Source organism: Canis aureus, chromosome 23, assembly GCF_053574225.1.
Source record: "Canis aureus isolate CA01 chromosome 23, VMU_Caureus_v.1.0, whole genome shotgun sequence".
Taxonomy (NCBI): Eukaryota; Metazoa; Chordata; class Mammalia; order Carnivora; family Canidae; genus Canis; species Canis aureus.
In genome coordinates, this window is record NC_135633.1 from 24,867,398 (window position 1) to 24,883,747 (window position 16,350).

The 16,350-nt window shown below is 40.2% G+C and overlaps 1 protein-coding gene and 1 pseudogene across 1 annotated transcript; one reads left to right on the top strand and one right to left on the bottom strand.

Annotated features, from left to right (window-relative positions):
- The first annotated feature begins 819 nt into the window (after positions 1–819).
- LOC144295179 (olfactory receptor 52B4-like) lies at positions 820–1,782 on the top strand. Its single transcript, XM_077867626.1, has one exon. It carries the CDS (start codon positions 820–822, stop codon positions 1,780–1,782), a length of 963 nt encoding a protein of 320 aa, XP_077723752.1.
- A 10,268-nt stretch (positions 1,783–12,050) lies between these two features.
- Positions 12,051–13,299, bottom strand: LOC144294815 (NADH dehydrogenase [ubiquinone] iron-sulfur protein 8, mitochondrial pseudogene; annotated as a pseudogene).
- Positions 13,300–16,350: the final 3,051 nt, after the last annotated feature.

The window sequence follows — 16,350 nt, forward strand, 5'->3', positions numbered from 1 at the left end:
AGGATGCGGAGAAAGGGGAACCCTCCTGCACTGTTGGTGGGAATGTGAACTGGTGCAGCCACTCTGGAAAACTGTGAGGAGGTTCCTCAAAGAGTGAAAAATAGATCTTCCCTATGACCCAGCAATTGCACTGCTGGGGATTTATCCCAAAGATACAGATCCAGTGAAACGCCGGAACACCTGCACCCTGATGTATATAGCAGCAATGTCCACAATAGCCAAACTGTGGAAGGAGCCTTGGTGTCCATCGAAAGATGAATGGATAAAGAAGACGTGGTTTATGTATACAATGGAATATTACTCAGCCATTAGAAACGACAAATACCCACCATTTGCTTTGATGTGGATGGAACTGGAGGGTATTATGCTGAGTGAAATAAGTCAATCAGAGAAGTACAAACATTATATGGTCTCATTCACTTGGGGAATATAAAAAAAATAGTGAAAGGGAATAAAGGGGAAAGGAGAAAAATGAGTGGGAAATATCAGAAAGGGAGACAGAACATGAGAGACTCCTAACTCTGGGAAACGAACAAGGGGTGGTGGAAAGGGAGGTAGGCGGGGGGTGGGGGTGACTGGGTGACGGGCACTGATGGGGGCATTTGATGGGATGAGCACTGGGTGTTATTCTATATGTTGGCAAATTGAACACCAATAAAAAATAAATTTATAAATAAAATAAAATAAAAATATATATGTACACAAAAATAATGAAAATAAACAAAAAATAAAATTTAAATTTAAAAAGAATATATGAAAAGGAATATGTCTTTTCTTCTATGTGACTAGGAGGTGAAGCCCTGAAAGGTCTCCCTAGGTATGACTGCCTTAAACCACACTGCTGTTAGCCACACGGTCTTCCACTTGCTGGGTATCCCTGGGCTAGAAGACCAGCACATGTGGATTTCCATTCCCTTCTTCATTTCCTACGTCATCGCCCTGCTTGGGAACAGCCTGCTCATCTGCATTATCCTCACGAAGCGCAGCCTCCATGAACCCATGTACCTCTTCCTCTGCATGCTGGCTGGAGCAGACATTGTCCTCTCCACCTGCACAGTACCACAGGCCTTGGCCATCTTCTGGTTCCATGCTGGGGAGATCTCCTTGGATCGCTGCATTACTCAGCTCTTCTTCATCCATACAACCTTCATCTCTGAGTCAGGGATCTTGCTGGTGATGGCCTTTGACCGCTACATTGCCATATGCTACCCACTGAGATACACCACTATTCTTACAGGTGCACTGATTGGGAAAATCGGTGTGACCATCTTCCTGAGAAGTTATGGTACAATTTTCCCCATAATATTTCTTTTGAAAAGATTGACCTTCTGCCAAAATAATATTATTCCACATACCTACTGTGAACACATTGGTTTGGCCAAATATGCTTGTAATGACATTTATGCTAACATCTGGTACGGATTTTCCATCCTAATGTTAACAGTAGTTTTAGATGTTGTGCTAATTTTTGTTTCCTATGTGATGATTCTCCGTGCTGTCTTCTGCATCCCTTCTCGAGATGCTCGCCATAAAGCTCTCAACACTTGTGGCTCCCATGTCTGCATTATCATCCTCTTTTATGGGCCTGGAATCTTCACAATCCTTACTCAACGTTTTGGACGCCACATTCCACCTCATACCCACATCTTGTTGGCTAATGTTTGCATGCTTGCCCCACCTATGCTCAATCCCATCATTTATGGGATCAAGACCAAGCAAATCCGGGAGCAGGTGGTTCATGTATTGTTTACAAGGCAGAAATCACTTTGGTTTAGGAACTGAGTTTTCAGACTCCTTAGCCATCTTATGAAGTGGTTGGTGGGAGACAGCTCAATGAGTTCTGTCTCTGGAGCAAGTTCACCAGGGAGATTTCAGGACTTACTCCTTCATCATCAAAACAACCTGAGCACAGCGCCTTGTTGTACTGAGCAAGTCTGCTCCCACAAAGACCCTGGGACAGGATGCATTGATTTTCAGAGATCATATATCCTTAATGACTCTAGCATGGTAGAAATAGATGGACAAAATCTCAGGCCAGAGCACTGATCTCACTTCATCTATTCCTCACTAAGTTCCTCAAGCTCTGAGACGTCTTGTGATGTCTCTCAACAACTATATGCAAAACTCTATTCTTTAATGTCCTTCATTCTGGCTAATGACATTCTTAGAATCAGAGATTCCTACATTTTGCAGTTATTCCTATTATTTATATTCCTATTATTTATATTTATTGTATTATATATTTATATTATTTACATTATTTATATATGCATGTCTGTAACATGAGAATGTAGATGAATGTAACTGAATTATTTGTTTTGTATTTGCAGAACAATCCCTGAGGAAACTGAGGGGACTGAGACTGGTCTCTCCTGTGCTAGGGGGATGCTCAGGAGGAGGATCCCTCCAATCTCAATGTCAGATCATGTTCTTCGGTGATCCCCTCCTCAGTGAGGCATACAAGGCCTTTAATGACCTGACTCCTGACCTCCTTTCCTGCAACACTGCACATGTCACTTCCAAGTGACCTGAACATCAGACTTACCAGGCTATTAATGTTTCATCTTTTCCAGGTCATGCCACACTCTCCATGCCCCTGCTCCACTTCAGTATACACCCTTCATCTGTATCCACTTCTCATCTCATCTCCTCTGTGACACTTTCTCCAACCACAGCTCCTTCCCAGTGTGCTGTTTAGTTTATACTTCCTCTCTAAGATAGTATGTTGTCCATGTTTCTTTTTTAAATATGTGTTTTATTAAAAGTCTATGTTCCATGTAAAAAACATTATAAGTTACGAAAAAAGATAAATTTGACATGGAACTCATAAATCCATAAACTTACAGCTCCCAAGCAATGATATTGTTAAAATTTTATCTCCTGTGGCAATATATCCATATACTTATATATGTACATCTACATCTGTATCCAAATCTGTATTTTTATCGCCATCTGTATCTATAGCTTGACCTACTCCTTTATCTACCTGGAAAATATCATATGATACATATTTTCTGGAAGTACATTATTAACTTTGTTTCTAATATATATGAATTTATATGATCAGTTACTATGCCTGTATACTATTTTACTGCAGGGCTTGCTATAATTTATTTAGCCAAGCACTCTCTTTTAAGCCCTTGTTGCATGGCATTAAGACTATATTTACAAATTAAGGCTCTATTTTAGTTACTGCTTAAGTAAACAGCCAAGATATGTTTACATAAATTATCTGTAAGCATTGTCTTAATATAAGATGTAAATACTCAGTGGGCTATTATGAATAAGGCTGCTACGAACATTCACGTACAGATGTTTGTGTAAATGTAAGTTATTGTTTCTCTGAGATAAATGCTCAAGCGTGCAATTCTCCTTAAATGCCTATTTTAATTTTATAAGAAACCACCAGACTGTTTTCCTGAGTGGCTGTATCATTTTACATTCCCACCAGTATGTATGAGTGATCCAATTTCTCTATAACCTCAAAAACACTTCATTTCAAACATTTGACAGCTACATTTCTCTATGGTTCTATTTATTTTTTTGCACATATAAATAGTCATTTATTCACAAATATCAAGTGCCTTGTGTGTGGCAGGTACCACGCAAGTCACTGGTAAACAAAAAGAGATCTGTTCCCTGAATCCAAGGAGCCTGTGAGCTTTGCAGGGAGACGAACCACATACATAGCTTCTAATTATTCTGGTTGGGGTAGAAAAGGCACGGGCATTTTGAAAACAGAACCAACTTACAGATGTGTATATGTAATATAGCCAGCATTTCACCATGGTATCTAAAGAGAACACATGCACTATGCACTACCAAGTGCTGGGAAGTAGGAGAATACTTAGAGTACCTGCCTTGTGATGAATTGAAGTGTATCTATCTTCTACAAAAAGGCTCTAGGGAGAATTTTAAGAAATTCAATATAGTTATGGAAAGTCATACACCAGAAGACAAATGTGAGACAATGCAAAACCACAGCAAAAGGACTGGGACAAACAGCATCCATTCCTGCCAATTCAAAACTGAGATTGACTAAGCCAAGATCAAGTACAAGTTCTTGAGCAAATAACCATTCTTCCAAGAGCCTGCACTTTTCCCTTTCTGTGCTATGTTTGTGTCTGACAAATAATAATAAACCTCCTGAGATAAGAAATTTCTCATAATTGGGACCAGGCTTAAAAGATTCTGACATTGTAGGATGTCCTTCCACGATTATATTGAGTATGAAGCATTTTGGCAAGAAGACCATGGCAGTGAAGTTATGCCCTTCTTGGTCTCACATTGGGACGTACATGACATAGACATGGCTTATCATTGGGGAGTTTTAACTCTGATCTCTTGGTTGAGGTAGTATGTGAAATTGATGACTCTCATTGCTTTACTGATTTTTGGTACGGAAGTGTAAAAGAAATGAGCATATAATGTCAGAGTCCTTATTTTTTCATTGGAGTTCAATTTGCCAACATATAGCATAACACCCAGTGTGGTTTTAATTTGCATTTCTCTAAATGTTAATGATGTTGTGCATTTTACATGTGCTTCTCATCTGAATATTCTTCTTTAGTGCAGTTTACGTATTTTACCTGTTTTCTGATTGGATTTTTTGTGTGCATTTTTGTTTAGTTGGCTTTTGTTTCTTTTTTACTTTTAACACAAGGCCTTTATCAGGTGTGTGGTTTGCAAATAAGTTTTCCGAGGCTGTAGCTTGTCTTTTCATCTTCTTAATGGGATCTCTCAGAGCAAAGTTTAATTTTTTTCTAACATTTCAAAGTTCAAGTAAATAAGAAGTCAAATTTATCAATTTTTCCTTTTGTGAGTCATGCTGCTTCATTCCTTGGATCTCTGAACTTTTCACTACCTGCATTCTACACCAAGCTCATCTCCTGCAAGTAGATGTAAAGTTCAACAACCAGCCAGAGAGGTTAGGACTTCTTTATGCTTTGTAGGGGGTTGGGGCAATTAGTCCTCTGGCACTAAACCACCTGCTTCTAGAATCTGAAGCAGTTCAACTTTTTTTCTATCTTGTCTACAGACCCTTAGAATTTGGGCCCAATTGTCCTCTTTCCATATTAGCACCTGGCTCTTCATGCCTTGGACAACACTGCCATTTCTTAACTTCTCAGCCCTCAGCTGTCCTGGATGCAATGTACACAATGTTTTTACAGAACTATATAGAATCTTTACAGGTCTTTACAGAAGTTTACCATTGTTGCCTTAAAAGACACTAACGAGGAAGCAAATATCAAAAATGCTAGCGTTTCGACTGTAAAGAATTACAAAACTTTTGTAGAATCGTTTATAATACCAATCTGTGGTGAGGGGATAGAGCATAGCAATCGCTTCAGTGGCTGCCTTTGACTCCTCCCTCAATCCTTCCTACTCCCCCTAAGTCCAGCTAGAAGATCTTGTCAAGTTCATTAATTCAGAAAGGTCTTTCTTTTAACCCATTTTATTTCAAATTTCTATGCAGTTAATTTCAAACCGCATAGTTAGTTAGGAAAGATTCTAATTCCAGCTCCATTCTTTAGGGTGTGAAAAGATTCTTTACCCTCAGTTTATATTTTGGAATAATATTCTGGAATCATACTTACTGCCCTGTGTTGTTTCATCAATGACATCTTTGTATCAATGCCTCATATTGAAAAGATAATTTTTAAAGGTTGCTTTATTGATCCTATTTTACAACAACAAACATCAATCATCAATTTTTCTTACCAGAGAAATGACACAACTGTTTTTGATGGATTCCAGTGCAGTGTTTGCTATGTTTTCCCTTCCTGTCTGTCCTCCATTGAGCTATAGAATATAGCCAAAAGGCTTTCCACTTCCTAATATTTCTCCTGAAAAGTCAGGTTTTATAGATGTAACATCCTGCCATATATGTTGTGAATACATTGCTTTACCTAATTTTTCTGTGATGGTATCCAAGAAAATATCCGATATGGTATCATCCTAATGTCAATGCTCATCTTAGATATTGTGATAACTTATTTCCTGTCTAATTATATGTACTGTCCTCTGCATCCCTTCCGAAGATGCTCACCGCAAAGCTCTCAATATTGTGGACCCCATATCTGTGTCATCATCCTATTTTCTGAGTTTGGGATCTCCACAATCATTACTCAGTAGTTTGGGGTTACATCTCCCCTCACATCCACATCCTGCTTGCCAGTGTCTGTATTTTGGCTCCACCTAGGCTAAATCACATTTTTATGGTGTCAAGACCAAACATCTGTGACCAGGTGGTCACCATGTTCTTTATAAGACAGAAAGGACTGTTGTGATGGAAACGAATATGCTACATTTCTCAGAAAAATTGATCCATGCTTGACATGAGCTTAAGCATCAGTATGTGAAAAGAAACAAATGATAAAAACAGTCAAAAAAGAGTCCATGTGTTTCTAGAGCAATTGCATCAGGTAGGTTTTGGTGAATGTTTCTTCATTCACTTAAGCATTAGATGTTAGTATATTTGAGGGCTTAGTTACCTTCCTTAACCAGAATTGAAAATTTGACTAGTTTACCTCTATAAGTCTCTTATCTAAATAATCCTAAACTAGAGAATTGAATGAGATGGACCTGACACTGGCCTTTTCGGGTAATTGTGGGAACATTATGTTTAAGTGTACTTTATACTTTGAACTGCTTCGATTTTCTTTCAAATTAGAACATTTGTCCAGCCATTCTTCCCTATGTCCTCTGTATCAACTTTTTTCTCCTTACCAGATAATTCTCCTATATACATCACATTTCTGCAGTGTAAAAAAAGAACATTTTAAAATAACCCCTGAATTCACATTTTACTTATATGTATATACTACCTCAGTTGTCTTTTCCATCTGAGGAAATCATCTTGAATTATTTGTCCCCTTGTAGGCTTGAATCATTTTTTAAAATTTTTTATTTAAATTAGTCAAAATAACTCTCTGAAGAAAGTCCATGGTATTTTGATAGGGATTGCATTAAACGTGTATATTGCCCTGGGTAACATTGACATTTTCACAATATTAATTCTGCCAATCCATGAGCATGGAATATTTTTCCATCTCTTTGTGTCTTCCTCAATTTCTTTCAGAAGTGTTCTAGTTTTGAGAGTATAGATCCTTTACATCTTTGGTGAGGTTTATTCCTAGGTATCTTATGCTTTTGGGTGCAATTGTAAATGGGATTGACTCCTTAATTTCTCTTTCTTCAGTCTCATTGTTAGTGTATAGAAATGCCACTGATTTCTGGGCATTGATTTTGTATCCTGCCATGCTACCAAATTGCTGTATGAGTTCTAGCAATCTTGGGGTGGAGGCTTTTGGGTTTTCTATGTAGAGTATCATGTCATCGGCGAAGAGGGAGAGTTTGACTTCTTCTTTGCCAATTTGAATGCCTTTAATGTCTTTTTGTTGTCTGATTGCTGAGGCTAGGACTTCCAGTACTATGTTGAATAGCAGTGGTGAGAGTGGACATCCCTGTCTTGTTCCTGATTTTAGGGGAAAGGCTCCCAGTGCTTCCCCGTTGAGAATGATATTTGCTGTGGGCTTTTCATAGATGGCTTTTAAGATGTCGAGGAATGTTCCCTCTATCCCTACACTCTGAAGAGTTTTGATCAGGAATGGATGCTGTATTTTGTCAAATGCTTTCTCTGCATCTAATGAGAGGATCATATGGTTCTTGGTTTTTCCCTTGCTGATATGATGAATCACATTGATTGTTTTATGGGTGTTGAACCAGCCTTGTGTCCCAGGGATAAATCCTACTTGGTCATGGTGAATAATTTTCTTAATGTACTGTTGGATCCTATTGGCTAGTATCTTGTTGAGAATTTTTGCATCCATGTTCATCAGGGATATTGGTCTGTAATTCTCCTTTTTGGTGGGGTCTTTGTCTGGTTTTGGAATTAAGGTGATGCTGGCCTCATAGAACGAATTTGGAAGTACTCCATCTCTTTCTATCTTTCCAAACAGCTTTAGGAGAATAGGTATGGTTTCTTCTTTAAACGTTTGATAAAATTCCCCTGGGAAGCCATCTGGCCCTGGACTCTTGTGTCTTGGGAGGTTTTTGATGACTTCTTCAATTTCCTCCCTGGTTATTGGCCTGTTCAGGTTTTCTATTTCTTCCTGTTCCAGTTTTGGTAGTTTGTGGCTTTCCAGGAATGCGTCCATTTCTTCTAGATTGCCTAATTTATTGGCGTATAGCTGTTCATAATATGTTTTTAAAATCGTTTGTATTTCCTTGGTGTTGGTAGTGATCTCTCCTTTCTCATTCATGATTTTATTAATTTGAGTCTTCTCTCTCTTCTTTCTAATAAGGCTGGCTAATGGTTTATCTATCTTATTAATTCTTTCAAAGAACCAACTCCTGGTTCTGTTGATCTGTTCCACAGTTCTTCTGGTCTCGATTTCGTTGAGTTCTGCTCGAATCTTTATTAATTCCCTTCTTCTCTTGGGTGTAGGATCTATTTGCTGTTTTTTCTCTAGCTCCTTTATGTGTAAGGTTAGCTTTTGTATTTGAGTTCTTTCCAGTTTTTGAATGGATGCTTGTATTGCTGCTAACTCTGGGAAACGAACTAGGGGTGGTAGAAGGGGAGGAGGGTGGGGGGTGGGAGTGAATGGGTGACGGGCACTGGGGGTTATTCTGTATGTTAGTAAATTGAACACCAATAAAAAATTAAAAAAAATAAATTAGTCAAAATATTGTATAACAGCCAGTCTTCATCCCATCAAGTGGCCTTCTCAGTGCCCATCACCCAGTTACTCCTCCTCATTTCCTCTTGATCCCATTCCACTTGGACTTTTACCCTCATTCATCTCACTTGTCAAGGTCATAATAGTCTCCACACTGCTAAATCAGTAGTCAAAATCCATCCTCACTTTATTTAATGTATTGGCAGCATTTTGAAACATTCGACCATACTTCCTCCCTTGAAAATCTTTAACCATTCCAATTTCTTTGTGTTCTTTTTTTTTTTAAGATTTATTTATTTTTATTTTTTTAATCTTTTTTAAATTTATTTTATGATAGTCACAGAGAGAGAGAGAGAGGCAGAGACATAGGCAGAGGAGAAGCAGGCTCCATGCACTGGGAGCCCGACGTGGGATTCGATCTCGGGTCTCCAGGATCACACCCTGGACCAAAGGCAGGCGCTAAACCGCTGCGCCATCCAGGGATCCCTCTTTGTGTTCTTATAATATTCCTGGCTATACTTGAGAATCTGATGGATTTCTTCATCTTATAGTGTTGTAAATAAGAATTGTCCATATTACCCATTTCATGATTGGATTGTTTGTTTCTTTGCTGTTGAGTTGAATAAGTTCTTTATAGATCTTGGAAACTAGCCCTTTATCTGATACATCATTTGCAAATATCTTCTCCCAACCTGTAGGTTGTCTTTTAGTTTTGTTGATGGTATATTTTGCTGTGCAAAAGCTTCTTATCTTGATGAAGTCCCAATAATTCATTTTTGCTTTTGTTTCTTTTGCCTTCGTGGATGTATCTTGCAAGAAGTTACTGTGGCCGAGTTCAAAAAGGGTGTTGCCTGTGTTCTCCTCTAGGATTTTGATGGAATCTTGTCTCACATTTAGATCTTTCATCCATTTTGAGTTTATCTTTGTGTATGGTGCAAGAGAGTGGTCTAGTTTCATTCTTCTGCATGTGGATGTCCAATTTTCCCAGCACCATTTATTGAAGAGTCTGTCTTTCTTCCAATGGATAGTCTTTCCTCCTTTATAGAATACTAGTTGAACATAAAGTCCAGGGTCCACTTCTGGGTTCTCTATTCTGTTCCATTGATCTATATGTCTGCTTTTGTGCCAGTACCACACTGTCTTGATGACCACAGCTTTGTAGTACAACCTGAAATCTGGCATTGTGATGCCCCCAGATATGGTTTTCTTTTTTAAAATTCCCCTGGCTATTTGGGGTCTTTTCTGATTCCACATAAATCTTAAAATAATTTGTTCTCACTCTCTGAAGATAGTCCATGGTATTTTGATAGAGATTGCATTAAACATGTAAATTGCCCTGGGTAACATTGACATTTTCACAATATTAATTCTGCCAATCCATGAGCATGAAATATTTTTCCATCTCTTTGCATCTTCCTCAATTTCTTTCAGAAGTGTTCTGTAGTTTTAAGGGTAGAGATCCTTTACCTCTTTGGTTAGGTTTATTCCTAGGTATCTTATCCTTTGGGTGCAATTGTAAATGGGATTGATTCCTTAATTTCTCTTTCTTCAGTATTATTGTTAGTTTATAGAAATGCCACTGACTTCTGGGCATGAACAGAAATCTCACAGAGGATGACATATACATGGCCAACAAGCACATGAGAAAATGCTCCACATCACTTGCCATCAGGGAAATACAAATCAAAACCACAATGAGATACCACCTCACACCAGTGAGAATGGGGAAAATTAACAAGGCAGGAAACCACAAATGTTGGAGAGGATGCGGAGAAAAGGGAACCCTCTTGTACTGGGAATGTGAACTGGTGCAGCCACTCTGGAAAACTGTGTGGAGGTTCCTCAAAGAGTTAAAAATAGACCCTACGACCCAGCAATTGCACTGTTGGGGATTTACCCCAAAGATACAGATGCAATGAAATGCCAGGACACCTGCACCTGCACGATGTTTATAGCAGCAATGTCCACAATAGCCACATTGTCCATCGAAAGATGAATGGATAAAGAAGATGTGGTATGTATACAATGGAATATTACTCAGCCATTAGAAATGACAAATACCCACGATTTGCTTCAACGTAGATAGAACTGGAGGGTATTATGCTGAGTGAAGTAAGTCAATTGGAGAAGGACAAACATTATATGTTCTCATTCATTTGGGGAATAGAAATAATGGTGAAAGGGAATATATGGGAAGGGAGAAGAAATGTGTGGGAAATATCAGAAAGGGAGATGAACATGAAGACTCCTAACTCTGGGAAACAAACTAGGAGTGGTGGAAGGGGAGGAGGGCGGGGGGTGGCGGTGAATGGGTGACGGGCACTGGGGGGGGCACTGAGGGGATGAGCACTGGGTGTTATTCTGTATGTTGGTAAATTGAACACCAATAAAATAAATTTATTATTTAAAAAATTGTCCATATTTAAGGTATACAGAGTAAAATACGGTATACAATTTAATACATATAATGAAATTATTATGACAGTCAAGTTAGTAACATATCTCCTCCCATAGTTACCTTCTCATGTGTATGTGTGATGAGAGAACCTGAAATCTACCCTTTTAGCAAATTTCCAGTGTTCAATACAACCTAACTATAGTCATGTTGTACATTAGACACTCAAACTCTTTCTATAACTGCAATTTTATACCCTTTGGCCAACATCTCCTATTTACCATACTTCCTGAGCCCTGGTAGCAACAAGTTCTATTCTCTTCTATGTATTCATCTTTTTTAGATTCCACACATAAGTGAAATCAGAGGGTTTGTTTTCTGTTTTTCCTGTGTCTGGCTTATTTCACTTAGCATAATGTCCTCTAGATTCATCCATGGCAAATAGGATCTCCTTTTAAGGCTGAATTCTATATATTTATATTAGCAGCATCCTCTCCACTTCTAGTTGGGTGACACGAGTTTTCATCTGGCTTCCACAGTTGAATTGTTTTCAAACTCCCATTCTTCTTGCTGGAAGTGGGGTTGTTGGACCTGGTGATTTTATTCCTCTTCATCTACCTTTCACCAGGAGCTGGACTCTTTAATTTCCTCAGGACTGATTGGCTGGCACATTATCTCCACCTTTGTGCTTTCTCTGGAAGAAGACCCGTGTAATCTTTGTAAAGATTTTGGGGAGTAAGGATGTTAAACCAACTCCCACCTTCCTTTTTTTTTTCCTTAAAAAAGGAAAAAGCTAGCACACAGCACACAATTTGAAGCCAGGCATTTTTAGGTCAGAAATGTCGGGAGCGATGCCTATTCAAGGGGTTCCCTCAGAAGAGCCCCCCGGTGTTTGAAAAATGGAAGTATGGAACTGCTTTGCCAGGAGTAGCTCCTCTAACTTCTCTCTTGATGAATTTCTTAAGGCTTAAGACTTTTTTTTTCGGGAGGTAGAGCTCTTTATTGGGCGGCGGGGGCGTCAGCAGTACAGGTAGTCCGCCTGGATGTTGGCGGCAACCTCGGCCCCCCACTTGTCCCCGTTGCTGAGCAGCTTCTCCTTGTTGTACAGCAGCTCCTCGTGCGTCTCGGTGGAGAACTCGAAGTTGGGGCCCTCGACGATGGCGTCCACAGGGCAGGCCTCCTGGCAGAAGCCGCAGTAGATGCACTTCGTCATGTAGATGTCGTAGCGGGTGGTCCGGCGGCTGCCATCGGCCCGCGGCTCGGCCTGGATGGTGATGGCCTGGGCAGGGCAGACAGCTTCATGGAGCTTACAGGCGATGCAGCGCTCCTCCCCTGATGGATAGCGGCGCAGAGCATGCTCCCCCCGAAAGCGAGGGCTCAGAGGGCCCTTCTCGAATGGGTAGTTGATGGTGGCAGGCTCCCGGAACAGGTAGCTCAGGGTCATGCCCAGGCCTCGGATGAGTTCAGTCCACAGCAGGGTCTGAGCTGCCCTATCCGTCACCGACTTCATGTCCATCGAGGGCTCCCGCATGTTCACAAACTTGTAGGTTGCTGCCACTGTGCTGCTGTGGAGGCTCCGGGCAGTGGGGTGCCCTGCTGGTGCAGCCTGGGCCAGGGTCTGGAGCAGAGTGGGCATAGTCAGGCAGCGCATCTTGAAGCACTGCCGCTCCTTCCCTTGCCGAGGGGTAATTTCCAAAACCAGTTGCTGCCTAAGAGTGGTTGCCACTGACGAAAGCTTGAAATAACCTGTATTCACAGTGGGGTATTGGCATTGCTGCATGTCATAATTAGGACCTCTTGCAACAACTCAACAAGGAACAAGGCAGCCCACAAATGCAGAAAATGTGATTCATGAAACATAACTAGCAGGCTGTTCTCTGTATCGTTGCATTATTTGATCATGCATAAACTTCACAAATGCATCATATTGTTCTGCAAGTTTTGTGTTCAATATTTCTTCATACTCTTCTCGAACTTTCTCTTCACGTTCTTTCAACAAACGTTCACAGATCATCCCAACCTGTCGTAGAGTAAATAAGGGTTGTTCTTTTTTTAATGGTGAGGATGTTGCAGATGAAGTCCCTGGTGAAGCTGGTCCACTGAGGAGAAATGCATGTGGTTGTGCCTCAGAAGTACAACATGGATCTGTCTGTTGGAAACTAGTTTCTAAATGTCTTCTCTTCTGCATGCGTTTATACTCTTGTTTTATGTTGTACAGAAGTTGTTCTGATTCAGAGTTGGTATCGCTGTCGGTGTCCAACTCCCGTTCCCTCTTGTGCCTGTTGTTCTGGGCTTCCATGATGCCACTGTGAACCCTCCCTGATGAAGCTTTTCAAGCAAATGAGATTGTACCTACATTTCCCCAACACTCTTTTTTATTATTATTACTTAAGTGTGCTTAAAGATTAAATGAGGTTATCTATGTGAAGCACTTAATGTAGCGCTATTATATATATATATAATTTTATATATAACACATTATATATCACAATTTATCCATTCACCCATTGTCACACATTTAGTCTCAAGATATGGAAACCTATAACAAATAATGCTACAATATTCATAGGAGTGCATATATCTTTTTGATATCCTTCTTTTGTTTCCATAGGGTATATATACAGATATGGTATTACATCTACTAACACTACTAACAAACGAGGTTCTTTATCAAGAAAATAATTTTTTCAGGGTACCTGAGTGGCTGTGATTGAGGGTCTGCCTTTGGCTCAGGTAATGATCCCAGGATCCTGGGATCCAGTTCTGCATCAGACTCCTTGCAGGAAGCCTGCTTCTCCTGCCTGTGTCTCTGCCTCTCTCATGAATAAATGAATAAAATCTTTTAAAAATAATTAGCACAACTTGAAATCTGGCATTGTGATGCCCCTGGCTCTGTTTTCTTTTTCAATATTCGCCTGGCTATTTGAGTCTTTTCTGACTCCACACAAATCTTAAGATGATTTCTTCCACCACTGGAAGATAGACAGTCTCTTCAATTAATGGTGCTGGGAAAATTGGACATCTACATGCAGAAGAATGAAACTAGACCACTCTCTTGCACCATACACAAAGATAAACTCAAAATGGATGAAAGATCTAAATGTGAGACAAGATTCCATCAAAATCCTAGAGGAGAACACAGGCAACACCCTTTTTGAACTCGGCCACAGCAACTTCTTACAAGTTACATCCACGAAAGCAAAAGAAACAAAAGCAAAAATGAACTATTGGGACTTCATCAAGATAAAAAGCTTTTGCACAGCAAAGGATACAGTCAACAAAACTAAAAGACAACCTACAGAATGGGAGAAGATATTTGCAAATGACCTATCAGATAAAGGGCTAATTTCCAAGATCTACAAAGAACTTATTCAACTCAACAGCAAAGAAACAAACAATCCAATCATGAAATGGGCAAAAGACATGAACAGAAATCTCACAGAGGAAGACATAGACATGGACAACACGCACATGAGAAAATGCTCTGCATCACTTGCCATCAGGGAAATACAAATCCAAACCACAATGATATACCACCTCACACCAGTGAGAATGGGGAAAATTAACAAGGCAGGAAACCACAAATGTTGGAGAGGATGCGGAGAAAAGGGAACCCTCTTACACTGTTGGTGGGTTGTGAACTGGTGCAGCCGCTCTGGAAAACTCTGTGGAGGTTCCTCAAAGAGTTAAAAATAGACCTGCCCTATGACCCAGCAATTGCACTGTTGGGGATTTACCCCAAAGATACAGATGCAATGAAACGCCAGGACACCTGCACCCTGATGTTTCTAGCAACAATGTCCATAATAGCCAAACTGTGGAAGGAGCCTCGGTGTCCATCGAAAGATAAAGAATGGATAAAGAAGATGTGGTTTATGTATAAATGGAATATTACTCAGCCATTAGAAATGACAAATACCCACCATTTGCTTCAACGTGGATGGAACTGGAGGGTATTATGCTGAGTGAAATAAGTCGATCGGAGAAGGACAAACATTATATGTTCTCATTCATTTGGGGAATATAAATAATAGTGAAAGGGAATATAAGGGAAGGGAGAAGAAATGTGTGGGAAATATCAGAAAGGGAGACAGAACATAAAGACTCCTAACTCTGGGAAACGAACTAGGGGTGGTGGAAGGGGAGGAGAGCGGGGGGTGGGGGTGAATGGGTGACAGGCACTGAGGGGGGCACTTGACGGGATGAGCACTGGGTGTTATTCTGTATGTTGGCAAATTGAACACCAATAAAAAATTAATTTATTATAAAAAATAATAATAAAATAAAAATATGAGAAGAGGAAAAAAAAAACAGGATCTGCAATAGGACCAGGCATCTGTGCAAGCAGTCCTGCCATTGGGGCCATATGGTCCAGCAAATCGAATGGTGCTTGAAATATCTGTAGCAGCTAGGGATGCTGATTGGGGCATTTGGCAGGCACCTATATGTGAGCTGTAGTGCAGGGCCTCAGGATTTTAGAGCAAAGCCCTGCTATCTTCTGTGACTAACTACTCTCCATTTAAGAAACAGCTCTTAGTCTACTATTGAGCCTTAGTAGAAACTGAATGCTTGGCCTACCATGTGACTGGAGAGGCTCATCATTACCTGACCCACCAAGCCATAGGGTAGAGCTAGAACGGCAGCACTCCAACAAATACAAGTGGTATATATATATATGATCAGGCCCAAGAAGTCCTGGAAGATACAAGTTACATGAAGTGGTCCAAATAACCATGGTCCCCCACCCTTCCTAGCCCTTCTTATACTATGCCCTTCATGGAGAATTCATGAGAAGAGACTTAGGTCCGATATAAAGATGGTTGTATACTATATGCAGGTGCCATCTCAAAGTAGGGATTATAGTGCTTGAAGCAGTCTTTCTGGGACATTCCTGAAGGACAGAGGTCAAGGGAAATCCCCACAGTGGTCAGAACTTTAAGCACTTAGATTTCTTTTTATTGGAAGGAGAAGGGGCCAGAGGCACAATTATATAATGGTTCATGGGCTGTGGACAATGGCTTGGCCGGATGGTCAGGGACTTGAAGAGACAGAACTAGAATAATTTGTAATAAGGAAATATGGGGATGATAGACATTTCTGACTGGGGAAAACAAACAACAACAAACCAAGGTATTTGTGTCCCATGTGAATGTTCACCAAAGGGTGAAATCAGCAAAGGATGATTAAATAATCATGTTCTATGGACATCAGCAAGCCCCTTTTCCCAGCCACCCCCATCATTGCCTAATGGGCTTATGAACAAATTAGCCATGG

What these genes read in the sequence shown, in the direction of transcription:
- LOC144295179 (XM_077867626.1), top strand. Translation starts at nt 820, where the DNA reads ATGACTGCCTTAAACCACACTGCTGTTAGCCACACGGTCTTCCACTTG.